The 18,125-nt window shown below is 43.3% G+C and overlaps 1 protein-coding gene across 6 annotated transcripts in view; it reads left to right on the forward strand.

The window, feature by feature from the left end:
- SH3KBP1 (SH3 domain containing kinase binding protein 1) overlaps nt 1-18,125 on the forward strand; it is a 347,088-nt gene that overhangs the window by 176,034 nt on the left and 152,929 nt on the right. For all 6 annotated transcript variants that reach the window (XM_081222849.1, XM_081222844.1, XM_081222847.1 and 3 more), the window contains 2 exons: nt 2,440-2,543; nt 15,187-15,316. In XM_081222849.1, coding sequence (XP_081078975.1) covers nt 2,440-2,543; nt 15,187-15,316 — 234 coding nt within the window. The remainder of the gene's footprint in view (nt 1-2,439; nt 2,544-15,186; nt 15,317-18,125) is intronic.

Here is an 18,125-nt window from a genome sequence, read left to right on the forward strand (position 1 = left end):
CTCATTCTGGCTCTTTTCTTTTTAACTCGTGGTTGGCAGGATAAGTTAGGGTGATGGGTATCAGGGGTGCTTTAGGAAAGATCACAGACTATCCCAGTGTCGGAGAGAATAATTGTTTCTGCTTGGGGTCGTGTCAGGTGACCTTTTCCACCAGTGACCTCTGGATACCTCCCTGTCAGGCTCACTTTTCTTGGTCTTGTATGTTGGCAGTGTGCTTTATAGGTCTTTGTGCCACCAGTTGAATAACCTTAGACCTGTTAAGAAATACTGACTAGCCTGGCAGAGAGGGATTAGTAATTGTGCTGTTCTTTCTGATTCCAGACAGGGCGTTATAGAATTCTGATGGAAAGGTTTGGTTCGAGAGAAGTATTTTTCTGTTCTAGGTCCTGACTCTGCTGGGTTAGTCTTTTCTCGAAGAATATATCACCTCTCCTTCACCCTTTGTGTAGTGTTGGGGTAGATGCTACTTTTTACAGAGGGTTCTGTGAAGATACGAACTTACATTTAACTAAGTTTTATGACTTCAGCTAACAGTAGGTCTTTAGATGTTATTTTTAAGTCACTTTGGTCAGGACTTTGGTGACCTCTGTGGTTATGAGTGTCGAGTTTCAGACATTTGTCATGCTTACTTGTTTCGTATTCAGATTGTATCTGCAGAGTTTGTTTTGAATGTAACGTATAACAAGTAAAGCTCTTAAAGATTTATACAACTTCATCTTAAGAGGTGTATATGAGGGCAGGGGAGTCACAGGGGGTAGAGACAGGTGCCGAGATCACCTCGTCATCTAGGCTTTCTTGGCTGGAAGGAGAAATCTGTATCCTTTATGACAGAGGGCTTGATTTGCCTTCCTTTGTGTTGGAAGCCAGGGAATAGCGGTGGAGTTCTTTGCCCTGGAGACCGTTCTTCCTGAATTCCCGCCTGGGAAGAGCCATTTGGGGCGAGCCCTCTGTCCCTGGGAGAGCCTTGGGCTGCCCTACTCTGCGCGCTGACAGTGCAGTTAGCACCTGGGAACTGGCCTGAGAGCTCTGCATTTGCTCTCATCGAGACCAGCCGGCTCGTGATTTCGCACCAAGGGGTAGAGCGTATTCACGTCGTCGCCAAAGATGTGATTAGACGAGATATTGATTCTGAACTTCTGCCCTCTCCCCTCTGTTCAACTCTGTTCTTCCTTAGTGAGGTTCAGGCAGGAAAAAAATGGAACAGAGAGAACTAGGCCACTGGCTTTTGATAAATATTGATCAGTGAGCATGTCAGATGTAGCAAAGGCCTGCCCCTTTGTATGATGTCACCCTGCATGGGGGTCTCAGTGTGGCCTGTGATCACTCCTGCGGGGACTTGCTTTCTCAGGGAAAGGTTAGAAAAGAATCCCTGTAGGCAGTATCCAAAAATAATGTAAGCATTTCTAAATGTGTTTCCTTGAAGTCGTTGATCCCTTTGGTTTTCAAGGCCATGCGGTGACAGGAAGGGATGAGGTGAAGTGGTCAGCCTTGAGTGACCAACTTCTGAGCAGTGCTGGTCTGGGTTCCTCTCTCTTATCCACCTCTTCCCAGCTTGGGCCTCCACTGCCGTCTGTCTGTCTCTGCCCCGCGGCTCCCCGAGCCCCATCACACGCCCGCCACATGCGTGTTCTTTCCCCCCACAGTGCATGTCTGTGGCGTGGACAGTTGCATCTGTACTTGAACCCCTCTAAGCTAGGACCTCCCTGTTGGGCCACACTGGGTGAGTGAGATGCTGTGACCTTGAGGGTCCTTCAGTCAAGTGAAGTGTGGCCCTGGTTTTTACCTTGATGTGCCTGGGTTGGTTCTGTGTAAGCAGCCAGCGATCCTGCTAATGGATCCCCTGGGACAGAGGGAAGAGGACAACAGTGGATTTGCTGAACTCCTGTGGGGCATTTGAAATGGTACCAAGAGGAGGCTGAAATGTAAATCAGCCCTTGCTTATCAGCCTGAGTTCCAGCATGTTAAAGGGTGATGATCAGTAAGAAAAAGGCCAGGATACTTTATCTTTTCCTTTGCACATTTGGGAAAAATTTCCTCTGCCCTGCTAGCATTAGAAGCAGACCATTCTTTTTCCTCTAGCGTATCACAGCACTTTCATTCAAAGTCACCAGCAGCGAATACAAAGCCCTATCCACGGAAAACCGTTTAAGGCCACACTGTGCTCCAGCGCTTCAAGGGTGGGGTTTTGCCTTCTGCACAATGGATCGGTTTCTCATATCCATGCCTTTCTGACTCAGCAGCTTTTAAAAGACCAAGAAGCATTGCTCTGCTTTTTCCTGCCTCTCTCTCAGAGACCAGAGCTGCCATGCCTCTAGCCATGTCCCAGAGAGCATATTTGAAACAAGTCAGCTTTATTTGCCTGCATGCCTAGGACGCCTCTCTTTAAAATCTAATTTTGAGACAAGAGCTGTATCTGAATATTTTGCTTTTCCCATGCAGGCGAGCGACGGAGGCGCCGGTGCCAGGTGGCGTTCAGCTACCTGCCCCAGAACGATGATGAGCTTGAGCTGAAAGTTGGCGACATCATAGAGGTGGTAGGAGAGGTACGTGTGCCAGGCGGGTGGGCGCGGTGGCCTCGCACGGGCTGTCAGAACCCACCCCTGGCTGGTTGGCCTTGCTGTGGGGGGCGTTAGAACTCAAGAGACCTTGCACATCACCTGGTTGAGTCTCTTCCAGAGGAAATTCCTCCAGAGAGGCCTGCCACCCAGCAGGGAAGGAAAAAGAAGTGGCATTTATTGAAGACCTAGTATGTGACAGGAGTGACAAGGTTCTTTACCCATGGGCCCATTGACTCATCGTAACCACTTTATTTTGTAGAAAAAGAAAGAGGCTCAAGAGACCCTAGAAGAGGCAGGGCTGAGGGTTGAAGCCAGGTCCACCTGGCTAGAGACCCTTGCTCTCTCCACTGCACTACATAACCTTGTTCCTGTGTGGTCCTGGCTGCTCGGAGCCAGCCCTGCTGGTGAAGTGTCCCACCAGACACTGGCACGGGCTTTTCAGGCTCCACTCCCTCAGGCCTGGGGGATCCTGGGCTTCGAACTTAGCATCTGATCATGCATTCTGATTCAACACATGTATCTGTATATAGAAATACAGTTTTCCAGTTGCTTTGGTTTCTTGAATACCATTCAACCTTACAGAAACCCACGATTTCCACCCCCGCCCCAAAAAAGAAAGTCAGAAGTCAAGGAGGAGGTTAAGGGTTAAGTGAACTATGATGTGGGTAGAAGTGGCAGGGCTGATGCTAGCAGCCAGATTTCTTGACTCTCATATAGACATGAAGTGAGCATGCATCAAAGCTTTATTTAACTCACTAATGAGGGCAACTGCAAGGTGGTAAGGCTGGGCCTCCCTGGTGGCGCAGTGGTTGAGAGTCCGCCTGCCGATGCAGGGGACGCGGGTTCGTGCCCCGGTCCGGGAAGATCCCACATGCCACGGAGCGGCTGAGCCCGTGAGCCATGGCCGCTGGGCCTGCGCGTCCGGAGCCTGTGCTCCGCAACGGGAGAGGCCACAACAGTGAGAGGCCCCCCCCACCAAAAAAAGATGGTAAGGCTGGCTCAAAGAGAAAGGTGAAAGAGCAAAGTACTTATAACGACTGAAAGAGAAAAAAACTTGATTAAGATTGCTAAGTTAGATGCACAGCTACATAGCGTCCTGCAGGGCAGTGAAACTGTAACCTCTGAGGTTATCTTTTCTAGGGGATGAATCTCTTGCATCTCTGCTGGTCAAAGTTTATTTTCATGGTTATCTGACAAGACTCATTTGTTTTGCTTTTGGTTTTCTACCGGTTAACATCTACACTAACAGAGTTGTAAACTATCTCATAAATAGTAAATAGTGTGTCAAGCAAAGATACCTGTCCCTAGAGAATCAATTAATGGGGTTCCCAGTGTGATACTGGGAGGACATGCAGTAACCCCTTTTGCCTGTTTCCCAGCTTCGGATAATTTGTATTAGTATGTCATTCATTCATCATTTTTTTATTCCTGGTGCCAAGCAGGGCACATAGGAGACATTTGTTGAAAGCTGAATGAGTTAAAAATGAATGCACAGCAGAGTAGAACATTTGTGCCAATGGTAGAAGGGCACAGTTCATAAGACTGACACCATGGAAGAAATTCCAGAGGAAAAAATAAACAGTTGTGACTAAAAATAAAAGAGAGTTAAAATTTTGGTATGATTTGAAGAAAGTTTAGCTAAACAAAGAGGACAACAAACAGGAGAAAGAATTTGCAATAAATTAAGATAAAAAGTTATTATATATGTAACATATGAAAATATTTTAGAAAGCTACTATAATAATGATAAAGTATAGATAGATCTGCTATAAACACACGTCCCACAAGGGGAAATAAAAATCTTAACCATGAGAAAATGTTCTGCCCTGATATTAATCAAATTAAGACAATAATGGGTATCTCCTTTTGAAAATCCTAAAACAGATTTAGTGGTTAAGACTTGGCAATGCTTAGAAGAACTGGTGACTTTGTATATCTTTATGATCCTTGTATGAAGCTACTTAACAAGCACATCAATAGCTATAAAAGTCTGAATTAATACCCTTTAACTCAGTAATCTTACTCCTAGGAATTTATCCATGGAAATGGTCAACAGAAAAAAAAATATGTGAAACATGTTAATTGTAGCAATGCTTGTGATGATGAAAAGTCATCAAGAAAGGGAACAGTTGTGTGAATTAAGTTATATTATCCAGCTAGAAGATCGGGAAGCCATTAATATGGTAAACGCAGAGGCCTTTAAATCTGTATTTATTACAATACTGTGCGTTGTAATTATGTTACATTCCACTAACCTGAGAGCTTTTCAACAGTAGGGATCTGGTTTTTAATCTATCTTTATATTCATAGTACCTGGAATAGTGCCTGAAACCTAACATATACTTTAATAAATGCTTATTGAATAAGTAAATGAATAAATGGAAGTATGAAAAGTTTTTTTCCAAAATAAATGAATATATCAGCCACAAATTTACATACAGTAGGGTACAGTCATCTAAAATCTATCTTTGTGCATGTGATCAAAAATGGAAAGGGACCCAGAATTGAAAATGGTTCTGTCTTAGAAGATGATTTTTCCTTTAATGTTGTAATAATATTTTAAGAAATACAAATTAAGGTAAGGAAAATTATTAATAAATTTCTGGGAAATATTGCCCATTCTCAACTGCCCGTTGGCTCCAGGGAAACCGAACGAGGGTCGCTAAAGGAGAGGAATGATTGCAGGGCTGTTATTCTCCTTGCCTGGAAGAAGAGCTTCCCCACCATCTACGGTCCCCGCCTCCTTTCCATCCCTGCCAGCTCTGTGCTAGGCTTCATTCTGGGCTTGCTTCAAGCAGGAAAAAGGAAAATTAACTGTGTAGCCTATGCTATTTGTGTAAAACAAAACATAAAGGTTTACCTTTTAATCCATATTTTAAAAATTATATCATCAAAAATTAATTTCCCTATTGTTGGAATTTACTTGTCATATTGCAGATCCTGGGCCATTGTCACTGTATAATATAAAATCTGTCCTTTTCTCTTATAATGGGTGTTATATAAATGCCATTGAGTAGTTATTGTCTAATTCCACCGAAGACTAAAAACAAAATAAACAAAAATCCCAAATAAACAAAAACCCTTAAATCACAGGAGCAGGTTGAGATAAGACCATAGTAATAGCTTTGCAATACTATAGAATCAATCTATTGGTCAATAAAAATATAACATATTGTATTGTGTAGGTGTGTATATATATTTTTATTGATTGATTAATAGATTAATTCTACAGTATTCCAAAGCTATACACACACAAATGCCCATACTCCCACCCACCCCAAGAGACAATTCCTAGGAAGATTTTGAATGTATGGACTGGTTTTTTAGAACAGTTGAATGAAGTAGAGAATCCTAAAAAAATGATATACGTATATCTTAACATGTAATCTTAGCTTAAAATATAAAAATGTATGTTTGTCCGCCCTTTGTCAACACAGCCTCGTAGGGCCAGGGCATTTCCCTTAACTATGGGTTTGCTGGTTTGAGTTCTATCCTATCTGCATCCATGATGCATCCTCTGCTATTCCCACTGGTTTCTTTAAAGTGGATTGAGGACAACATAAGTGAAACAATCAGGGTTAATAATTCTTCTAAAATTCTACACTCCCTCACCCCAGTCTCTTTTAGTTGTCTTTTTCTACACCTATTTTGGCACCGTTTTTTTTTAATCCTTCAAATTATTATCCTATTCCTTCTCACCACTAGCTTTTTCTCTTCAAACCTACATAGTTTATACTCTTTAACCAAATTGTGTGCTAGCAGGAAGAGCAATGGACGGAAACAGGTTTGGGTGGACACGGCCCTGACCCTTGGTAGGGTGAACAGCCCTTCTGGTAGAAGTTAGCAGCTCAGCTTGGATGGGTCTCTGCAGTGTGGCTAGAGGAGAAATGGAGAGTGTGGGGCGCTCCAGGGATGAGTGGGGTGAGCAAAGTGAAGGTCACTCAGGAAGCGCTCACCACACTTCTGCCTCCTGGCGGGTCTGCAGGGAGAAAAAAAAAAAGTCACTGTGCACTTAATGGGACTGGGCTGCCAATCCAAAAGGAAAGCTAACAGGCTAAATCCCAGGTAGGCATTTTTAAGGAAATCATTGTAAATACACACTTGTGACATTTTTGTCCAGCGTGGGGAGGATTGATCAATGCAAGCGAAGTTCTGATGATAAGAACAGAGATGGCACATGGACAGGGTTACCAGGAGAAGTGGCATTTGAGGGCCGCTGAAGTTTTGAAATTGGCTTGCTGGCCTATTTTTGGGGTTTGGTTTTTGTTTTAAAGTGCTTTGAAACCTCTTTGTTTTCCTATCTATGTTACCTAGAGCCTGGGAAAGGCGCTGCATTTCCTCTTGTGCTAGATGAGCTTGGTCTCATCCAGTCTCTCCTCCTGGTGGCCCAAGGGGTGTTCAGAGATTCTGGCTGTTATTTGTTCTTTGTGGTTAGTTTTTGAGGTATTTCCCAGTGGTCCCCAGTCAGGCTGGCTAGAGACTGAAGGCTTCAGTTTCTGACTTAGAGCTTAACTTGGCCTTGTCGTTTGCAAAGAAAGGTCACTTGCATTTCCTAGAAACTTAAGGCATCTTACTTCTCGTGCCATGGAGAGATTTGGTTCTCTCGGCAGGAGTTAAAGAGACCCTTGAAATTCTTCCAAACTTTTAACTCAATCAGACAACCTCTGTGGGTGTGGATGGGCAATTTATCCTCATTTCATTTTTGGTATAAGAACTCTGAGGACTCGCATGTGCAAAAGGAGGCCTTTTTGTTTTGTGCTTGCCCATGGGGGAGTCAAGTTCCTTTAAAAGCTGATTAATTAATAGGTGATCAAAGCATACCTAAATTCTTACTCATTAAGGCACCCTTTGCTTTAGAAGGGTTTGTATCCCTTTTCAAAAAAAGATAACAGGGCTTCCCTGGTGGCACAGTGGTTGGGAGTCCGCCTGCCGATGCAGGGGACACGGGTTCGTGCCCCGGTCCGGGAAGATCCCACATGCCGCGGAGTGGCTGGGCCCGTGAACCATGGCCGCTGAGCCTGCGCGTCCGGAGCCTGTGCTCCGCAATGGGAGAGGCCACAACAGTGAGAGGCCCGCGTATTGCAAAAAAAAAAAAAAAAAGGTAACAGTAATGTAAGATTTTTTTAATTGTAATTTGATAATCTAAAGAGCCCAGGCTGCTCTACAATTATTTTTCCAAGTAACTTTGGGGTGTACATCTCTGATTTCCTAATGCACAGAGATGGTAGAACGTTCATATTAAGGAGGGGGAAGCCACGTTTAGAAGCGACGATGATTAGATTAGAATCATTGGCATACAAAAGAGATGACAACTGCATAAAAGTAACATCTTTGCAAGTTTAAATGTATTTGTAATAGATTGGCATAGCTATGGGAATTATCAAATATGTGAGTGCTTACTTGGTGAGAGAAACTGTGTTTACAGAGATCCAAAGATTCATTGAACAGAACTCTGCTTTGAAACATGCTTGGTATAGTCGGGGAGGGTAAGATATACTCAACTAAGAAGGTGACTAATAACCCGAGATACTGTTAGAGTGGCAAATAATGGTGTTGACAGATGAGAGAGGAATTTGAAAACAAAGGTACTCAGTGAGAGGGAAGAAGATGCTTCCTAGAATAGGTGACATTTCAACTGCACATGTGGAAGGTGAGGAGTGTTTGGATTCATTCAGCAAGCACAGTTGTATTGTGTGAAGCGCTGGGCTAGTCTTGAGGAAGGAGGGCAGGACGTTAGTACAGCTTTGCTCTGAGGTTGGGGATGACCTGTGAAGCTTTGGGAGCAGGTGTGGAGTACAGGAAGCAGGAGCTGGCAGATGCAACCAAATGGGGTGGAGGGAAAAATGACACTGCTGCCCACACTGAACTTTTTTTTTTAACATCTTTATTGGAGTATAATTGCTTTGCAATGTTGTGTTAGTTTCTGCTGTATAACAGCAGAAGTGAATCAGCTACACATATACGTATATCCCCATATCCCCTCCCTCTTGCATCTCCATCCCACCCTCCCTATCCCAACCCTCTAGGTGGTCACAAAGCACGGAGCTGATCTCCCTGTGCTATGCAGCAGCTTCCCACTAGCTATCTGTTTTACATTTGGTTGTGTATATATGTTAATGTTACTCTCTCACTTCATCCCAGTTTCCCCTTCCCCCTCCCCGTGTCCTCAGGTCCATTCTCTACGTCTGCACACCGAACTTTTAAAGGAACACCCCCTTCAAAGTTTCCTTACGTGTGGCTGTTCTAAGGTGAACGCATCCCCATAGACAATTCACTCACCTGGGAATAGTTACCGGATAAAGCTTCAGGATCTTGATTCATCAGAAAGGTTATCTTTCTGCCTTGACTTATTATTTGCTCATATTTTCAAGCTGGAATGATAGTAAGGATAGCCTAGAGTCCTTTAGGAATCTGGGGACCTGTAGACTAGCCCATAGCTGTATTGAAGGACAGGACTTTCAAGCATTGCTGAAGAATGTGTGTAAGAGCCCTACCAGAAACCCTTGCCACTGTCAGGAAAATCATGGATGTTGCTCTGTCTCATTGGACAGAGTTTGCTTAAGTCTTAAATAGAAATCATTTCCCTCTGGATGACCCTACAGATTTCTCTTTTGAGGGACCCCTCATGTGGAATAGGCTTATTCTCAAAAGAATAAGGGGAGGGGATAAAAATCAACTTCCTATGTGTATGGAATGTTCTGGCCCTGCCTGGAAGAGGTAATTAGACAATGAAGGACATAGGAATTGGGAGAAAATATTGGCTCAGGCATTTAGAACCAAGATAACACTTGTTTGTAGTTGGCATGACTAGCTTTCCATGTCCCCAGATCAACAGGGATGGTTATTTAAAGCAATAAAAATAGAAAATAATGTAGGTATTTATGACTTCAGGAAGTGGTTTCCTCAAAAATATTTTTTCCCACTAATTCCACAAATAGAAAAGGATGTTTTCTAAAAACAATTTGTATTTTTTTCAGCAATATTCAAAAGGTAAAACTATGTCTTAACACATTTACATGAAGTTCTAAAAAAGGCAAAACCAATCATAGGTGATAGAAATCAGATTAGCAGTTGCTTGGAGGTAGATTGACTGGGGAGGAAGACAAGGAAATTTTCTGGAATGATGGAAATGCTCTGTATGCTGGTAGAACTATGAGTTACACAAGTGTATGCATTTGTCAAAACTGTTCGACTTGTACCATTAAGATCTGTACCTTTAAATGAATTATATCTCAATTTTAAAAACTTTAAAAAACTATCTTGATATTTTTCTAGTTTAAAACATTTTCCAAAATGCTTTCCCCTACCTCTCACAGGTAGGAAAAAGGACTGGTATTGAAATTCTCATTTAACTATTTCTGAATACATTTTTTGAAATTGAGAGATAATTAACATATAACATTGTATTCCTTTTAGGTGTACAACAAAATGATTTGATATATGTATACATTGCAAAATGATCACTACAGTGAGTTTAGTTAACATCCATTACCACACATAGTTACAGTTTTTTTTCTTGTGATGAAAATGTTTAAGATATACTCTCCTAGCAACTTTCAAATATACAGTATAGTACTGGTAATTATTTACATTACATCCTCTGGATTTATTTATCTTATAACTGGAAATTTGTTTTGACCCCCTTCACCCATTTTGCTCACCTTCCCCACCCCCTGCTTCTGCCAACCACCAATCTGTTCTCTATATCTATGAGTCTGTGTCTTATGTGTTCGTTTTTGTTTTTGTTTAAGATTCCACGTGTAAGTGAGATCATACAGTATTTGTCTTTCTCTTCTGACTCATTTCACTTAGCATAATGCCTTCAAGGAACTAGAAGAAGCATAAACTAAGTCCAAAGTTAGTAGGAGGAAGGAAATAACAAAGATCAGCAGAAATAAATGAAATAGAGACTAAAAAGACACTAGAAAAGATCAGTGAAACCAAGAGCTGGTTTTTTGGAAAGATAAATAAAAACAGACAACTCTTTAGGTAGACTCACTCAGAAAAAAAGAGAGAGCGAACTCAAATAAATAAATCAGAAATGAAAGAGGAGAGGTTACCATTGATACCACTGAAATATAGATGACCATAAGGGACTATTATGAACAATTATATGCCAACAAATTGGCCAACCTAGAATAAATGGATACATTCCCAGAAACATATAACCTACCAAGTATGAACAAATTTTGAGGAAAATTTTAGTAATGTTGAGGTGTGGGCCTGTCCTTAGAGCTTGATTTGTCCATTGTTCTTTTTGGAAAGAATGGTAAAACAGCTCTTGAAACAATGAAGCTGACTCCGTTTGCCTGTGTGCCTCTCCCTCCCCCACGTTCCCTCCTCCCTCACACCCGCCTCTCCAGTGTGCTTCTGACTGAGGTTTGGGTAACAAAGGGCAATTGGATGTAAAAAGCTATAGCAGCCCTTAAATGGATTTTTCTGTCTTGCTGCTTGTACCCTGAAGTAGACTTTAGACTTGATGAATCTTGTTCCCCTTCTTGGTACAGTTGACAGGTAAAACTTCAACAGTGATAAGTAGGAACTACAGGCGTATCTCAGAGATATTGCAGGTTGGGTTCTAGACCACTGAAATAAAGCAAATATTGCAATAAAGTGAGTCATACAAAGTTTTTGGTCTCCTAGTGTGTATAAAAGCTATATTTACACTATCCTGTAGTCTATTAAGTGTGCAATAGCATTATGTCTAAAATAATGTACATATCTTCATTAAAAAGTACTTAATTGCTAAAAAATGCTCACTGTCATCTGAGCTTTCAAGTCATTGTAGTAACATCAAAGATCATTGATCACAGATCAGCGTAGCAAATATAATAATAATGAAAAAGTTTGAAATATTTGAGAATTACCAAAATGTCACACAGAGACACGAAGTGAGCAAATGCTGTTGGGAAAGTGGCGTCGATAGACTTGCTCGATGCAGGGCTGCCACACACCTTCCATTTGTTTAAAAAAAAAAAAAAGCAACATCTGTGAGGCACTGTGAAGCAAAGTGCAATAAAATAGGTGTGCCTGTGTTCTAGCTAGTTAGGTACCCCAGACAGCAAGGCCATCTTTGTATTCACAGGCATCCTGTTCAGTGCCTTACAGATGTAGATAATGTTTGTAAGATTGGGTGGAGGTGGAGATGTTGAAATTCACCCAGCCTCTTCCCCAACTTGCAACAGGGCTAAGAACTAGAAACTACTTCCTTGGGCCCTGAACCACTTAGAGGCTGGTGATTGTGAAGACTTAAGAATTGCAGGGCACACAGACACAAACTGTTTAAGTGGTTTTACTGCATCTTTCTTTCTCAAACACTACCATGTAAAGCTGCCCTGCTCCCAGCTCTGGACTGAAGGTGGGGTTCTCTCCTGGAACACAGCCATGGGCTCCAGAGCTGGCTGGGTTGCTCTCCGAGGAACACAGGGGTTTGTTCTCAACCTAGAGCCAGGGCCTGCAGAAGCCTGTTGATGAGTATGTGTTGGTGGGGAGAAGGTAGGTGTCTGTCCCCTTTTAATGCTTTCCTTGGGAAAGAAATCATAAGCCCTTGGTAACATCCATAATTCTCACTTTATTACAGAGGGATGCATTTCTCTCTTTAAATATAGAAACATAAACATAAGCAACTTGATTTCTAAGCAGGTGGTGTGCAGACTCTGTATGTTCCACTCTTGTTGTAGAAGCTTTTCAGGGGTGGGGTCTTCATCTGTTTTGTTCACCAGTGAATCTGTCCCAAAGTCCTAGGGCAGTGCAGAGTAGGTGCTCATTAAATATCGGTGGAATGAGGAAGGTCACACAGACCTGAGTGTGGTGTTACCTAATTAAGAACAGTGTGCAATATAGTCAGGGTCTCCTGGTCCCTTTTGCTCCTCACAGGAAGGGAAATTCCTTTTGTGGGGGAATCAGGGCCTCATAGGCCCCCATGGAGGATTTCCCCCAATTGATTTCCCTGCCATGCATTCATTCATCCATCCATCCATTCATGAGTGAATGTAATCACTATGGGCTTCAGTGTCATCATTTTTATGCAGGAAGTTGAACTAGAATTTCGCTGAAGAGGGATAGTGTGGGGCTGGGGATCATTTGTCTCATATCACCAGCCTGAATCTTGCAACCAGAGCAGCAGTCTTTAGGAAGAAATAGCACCGAACAGCTCTCTCTGCTACTGGGGGCAGACGCCCGCCTGCTCCGTGGTGCCTGTAATGGGAAGTGTACCCCCCAGGCAACGAGCAGTGGTTTGATTGTCTGCTACTCTGCGTGCCATGAGGCTAAGGATAGACGTCTGCTGGTTCCCTGTTGGCCATTCCTCTCAGACTGTGCTGTGACAGGGATGCGGGCATGTGGGGATGTGGCGAGGTGAAGACACCCCTGTTTTTCCAGCAGGCAGCCTGCCGATCCCACACATCAGGAGCACTTCCTTCAGGGATCTCGGGCTGGAGCCACTTATTACTGGGAACAGGAGTGTTTTAGATACTGTCAAACTGAATCGAATGGAATTGGCCCAGCTGCCCCGTGCTGTCGGGGATTACGCCAGGGACTGCTCATTTGTGGTCCGTGCCCTTGGTCTTTCCCTCCTGCCTTGTGATTTCTGGGAGAAAGAAGGTCATTTTATGGTTCCTTATTCAGGACAAGCACAAAGGACCCCATGCTACAAATCCTGTGACTATTTAAATTCAGGCTTATGGTGAATCTTCCTAACCATTCTAATCCTATAAAAAGCTCCTTGAAAGGATAATACATAACGGTTGAGTTGACGTAGACACATGGAATGATTTCAGCGGAAACGGAAACGTTGTGAAATGCCGTGATTTGGTATTGAATAAGGTTAGTCATGCACAGGTGCCATTGTCTGGATTCTTTCCCGAAGATTCTGTGATCACACAGATATGATGGCCACTCTGTGAGTCTGTACCCCATGAGCTCCCTAAATCGTGCTCTAAAACGCCATTCTGGTTGTCTCCATTCTGAGGCTGTGTCAGCACCTCCTGAATGTCTCTCACACACCCTCCCCTGCTTATACCTGGCATTTCTGCTCTTCAAGGCCAACCTTAACTTTGATTCCTTTTTTTCTCCAAGCCTTCCTTTAACATCCCAGATCTCGGCGAGCTCAACTTTGTGTAACACATTTGGTTTGTGCTAAGTCATGGTGTTTTCTTTTCTATTTACCTTGCATTGCTAGGTTTTGGTCATGCCCACCCTCCACCATCTTTAAACCATGTGTCCTTTCTACCTTGGTAGATTGTCAACTTCTTGAGGGGAAAAAAAAAGGATATGTCCTGTACAGTCCTGTGTCCCTAGCCCCTAGTGTAGAATCATAATACATCTATTTCTGACACTGATCAGGTGTACTAAGTATCCCACTGTACAGATAGGAAAGCCAGGGTTCAGTTAGTAGGGCATTCGATGAGTCACAAGATACGATTTGAACTGGGCTTTTGACTCTAATTTTCTTTTTGTTTTAATTATTTAAGCTTTTAACTTGTGTTTATTGATCTGAAGAAGTAATACATGTACATGGCCAAAAAAAATTCCAAAAAGTTTCTAGGTTTCTTTCTATTATACTACACCATACTGGTAACTAAGTGCTTCCTTGTTCTCAAAATGACCTGTTAATTTTCCTCCGAGAAGCCAGTTCACTGTTCTGACTTCTGCTGTTCTTTTAGTGGCTCCATCACAAAATTTGGGGATGACTTTTTTTTTTTTACACTTCCCTCGTCTCAGCTAATTGGTTGCTGAAGACCAGCTTCAGAATCCCTCACAGATTCTCAAATCCACACCTGCCTTGTTCATTCTCACCCCTCCCCAGATCCAGCCTTCAACTCCCCCACCCAGATGACTGCAGTCTGGCTGCCCTCCCTACCTCCCTTCATCCCATATCAGTTCATCTCAGGGTAATCTAGAACCTTCAAGAAAGCTGCAGGGAGTCCTTCTACCTTCTGATTGAGTTTTTATTCCACAGATTCTTAACTGTTTTTGTTAGGCTATCAAGTTAGGTTTGGTAGTCTGGGAAAGCCATTCTCAGTTTTTGAATAATGGTTTTATATGCATAAAATAAAACACATAAGGTTACAAAAGGAACCATTTATATTAAAGTAGCTATCAAGCTACTTTAAAAGCAAATTTTGGTATACTAATCTATGTGTACTTCTTTATTATAAATAATAAATAATTCCTTATTAATACATTAAATAACAAGGTCTCCCAGCAGGTGTGATAACTACCACCACTTCAAAGTAGCAATGAGTGCAAACAATATCTTGAAATACCCACAGTATCTATGATGTGATATGAAAATACGACTTGGTTGGTGTCACGTCACAGGTCCTTCTATTACTCTGGTATGTTATGTATATTCCTAATCAAAGGAAATGCCAAATTTCAGTTGGATGTTAGTGGAAATGAAGTGTTAATTCTTTTCCACTTGCGTTTATGGTCCCTAGGTTAAACCCCCCTTCCTGAGTCTGAATCTCGAGACCCTGTGAAGTCTGCTTTCTCATTCCCTGTTAACCTGTAAGCAGCTCTCCCCGTGTGGGCTTTGCACTCGGCACTGTACAGATGGGAGAGAAAACTGGCAAGTACCACGTCTAACCTGAACCCTGCCTCTGTTCTTCTGTTCACATCTGTGCAGGTAGAAGAAGGATGGTGGGAAGGTGTTCTCAATGGAAAGACTGGAATGTTTCCTTCCAACTTCATCAAGGAGCTGTCAGGGGAGTCGGACGACCTCGGCATTTCCCAGGATGAGCAGCTCTCCAAGTCAAGTAAGGAAGTCCTCCCACCATGCAGGACAGGGGTGGGGGCACCCACGAGTGCCGCTCCAGCCTCCCCTTGGTTCCACTGCCTGTGCTAAGCAATTGTGACAGAAGCTCATGAATATTTTCTTGGTTATGCTGCCTTAACCCACCGTGGTTTAGTAGGTTTATCATTGTAAAGGTGTGACGTGCATACCTTTCCCCCTGCGCAGATGCACACTGAACATCTCTGGATAGGTGACTGTCAGCCTTCATAGTCCCCCATGGATGGCCCATGTTGCTGTGCCTCCGTATACTTCTAAAATGTCACTCACTGCAAGTTGATAATTATTTTTAAAATGAACCAAATGAGATTGTTAATATTTCTCAGCATCTCTTGAGGAACTTGGAGAAAATGGCACACACCCACACCCACACCCACACACAGACACACACCCCACACACAAATCATTGGTGGGGAGAAGGGCAATGTTCAGGACGCGTGTGTGCCAGCTCCCTTGAAAGTCTGCCAAGCCAGCTGAGGGCCCAGCCCCACCTCGGGTGAGCATGCGTGTCCATCTGTGATGGTGAGAACGAACTCCAGGTCTTTCTCTCTCCAGGGCCTGAAGCTCTCCTCCCTCCAGCTTCTCTGCTGCCTTTTCCAGCTCATGGAGCCAAAGGTCAGGACCGGGAAACTTTGTTCTCCCAGTCGCTAACCCAACTTCCTACGTGGGTGTCTGTGTATCTCTTGTGCCGTCTTGAGCCAAGGTCATGGGTGTGAATGTCGTAGAGGCTCGACTGTGTCTTAGCGGCCTGGCACTCCCTGGGGCTGCAGACTTTCCTTTCTAACAAGAAGAAGACAGCTCAGTCCTGTCAAGATAATTCTTAAACAGCTTTCTTTTCCATTTGGAAAAATCTGACTTGAGTGGTATTTTCAAGTTAGTTGTGTCTCTTTTTATTTAACCAGTAGCATGATTGGGCAAATCCCCAGTTTGGAGGTAAAGCCATTTCTGGAGTCGTGCTCAGGCCACCTCCCTCACTTGGCGTTTCCGTGGCATTGGCCGATTGGCTCAGTGGCTTCCAGAGTCTGGGGCTCCCCATCCCTGAGCCTCATTCCACCCTGGGGTCTATGATAGGAAAGATAGGAGGTGATCTGGGGGCAAAGGAAGCATCTTGAAGCTCCTGCTGCCTTCTCTGGTTTGGGGCAAGGAGGTTCTCTGCTAACATGGGCCAACTGATGAGTATGGCCGGGAGGGCAGAAAGTGTCCTTGACCCCATGATAGTGGGACTTCTATGGCTTCCAAATTGCACATTAGAATTCTAACTGCCATAGTGTCTCCTTTCATACACTGGAATAGTATTGTACCTGGTAATTGGGTCCCATAAAAAGAATACTATATCTTAGGGATATTGTGGATTAAATGGGCTTTCTTGGAGGGAGGACCAGGTCGGGTCATTTTACCATTATTTCTGTGCAAGTGTGTTATGAGTTCCAATAGCAATAATGTATATAAACCACCTCACCTATAGAAGACCCTCTATTAAGTGGTCACTTTCATTGTTAATCATGATGAATTCTTGGGACACAGCCAGTTAGTAAGTTGAGGCTGCTTGCACACCGGTTAGTACTGTGCTCACTGAAGCATTGTCTCTGCGTTTGGAAATTACTTTGGGATTCCTGTACTCAGGCAGAAAAGGAAATCTGGAGAGGTATTGGACCACATCTTTGGGAGAACCTTGACCTCTTGATATCCTGCCATGTTAGGTATGCTTTCAGAGCTGGAGCTCAGAGAAGTCATGCCTCTTGTATTTTTGGAATTGTTGAAATAAACTCTCTCCTCTTACTCCAAGTCAATAATTTGGACATTTGACCCTGCTTGACCCCTTAGCTCAAAGCACACAGTGCTGGAATTCCCAGGGCAGGAGGTTAGGAGGCGGAGTGGAATGGTCTTCCCAATCACTTAGCCTTCTGTCACACGCTCTGAAGGGGCTGTTTCTCTCATGGAGACTGCTGTCCCCAACGCTCATTCAATTAAAACCTGCCATTTCAGAACTACGAGAGCCTAATAATTCCGGCAGTCATGTTTAGTTACCACAGGAACTGTCCCTTGTCATGGGGGTTTTTGAGGTCTCTGGAGAGGCATGTTCTCCTAACAAGGATGGATGCTTGTGAAATAATTACATGGCTTTTGTAATCGTCCTGTATGTGCAATTAAGGAGAAGAGGGCCCATCTATTGATCTTTCTATCTGTCTGTCCACATCCATCCATCCTTCCTGCTTTCCTTCTTTTCTTCTATTCTTCATTCATTCAGCTTTTACTTGGCCCCTGTTGTTACTAAGATGCTGTACAAGGCACTGAAGATATACAGAGACAAATCAGATAGGGTCCCTGTCTTCAGTCAGCTCGCACTGTGGAAAGGGGGTGCACGAGTCAGTGACAGTTCAGGAAAGTGCCACACGTGCTCTGCTAGCCGGGTATCTGAGGAAAAGTGGGATACACAGGCAGAGAGAGGCCGGTCCCATGGGGATGTAGGGACAGCAGTGGTCACAAAGGGCTTCACAGGAAAGCAGATGTGATTATAATGTCCCTAGGGCTTGCTAAATTGAAATAATCCCCTGAAAGAGAGAGAAATACCATCTCAGTGTTCTCACAGGCTGTTCAGTAACTGTTTACACTCTGATGGTAAAATATATATAATTAGATCAGATCACATGCAGAAATTATGTATACTGGTAAGATTTGTCTATGTGGAACCTTTGGTTTTAGAGTGAATCTGCTCGTTCCCTATCCCCAGAGAATGGTGTTAGTAGTTTCAGTGTACTTTACTTTACAAAAGA

Source organism: Mesoplodon bidens (genome assembly GCF_964165515.1).
Source record: "Mesoplodon bidens genome assembly, chromosome: X".
In the NCBI taxonomy this organism is placed as follows: domain Eukaryota; kingdom Metazoa; phylum Chordata; class Mammalia; order Artiodactyla; family Ziphiidae; genus Mesoplodon; species Mesoplodon bidens.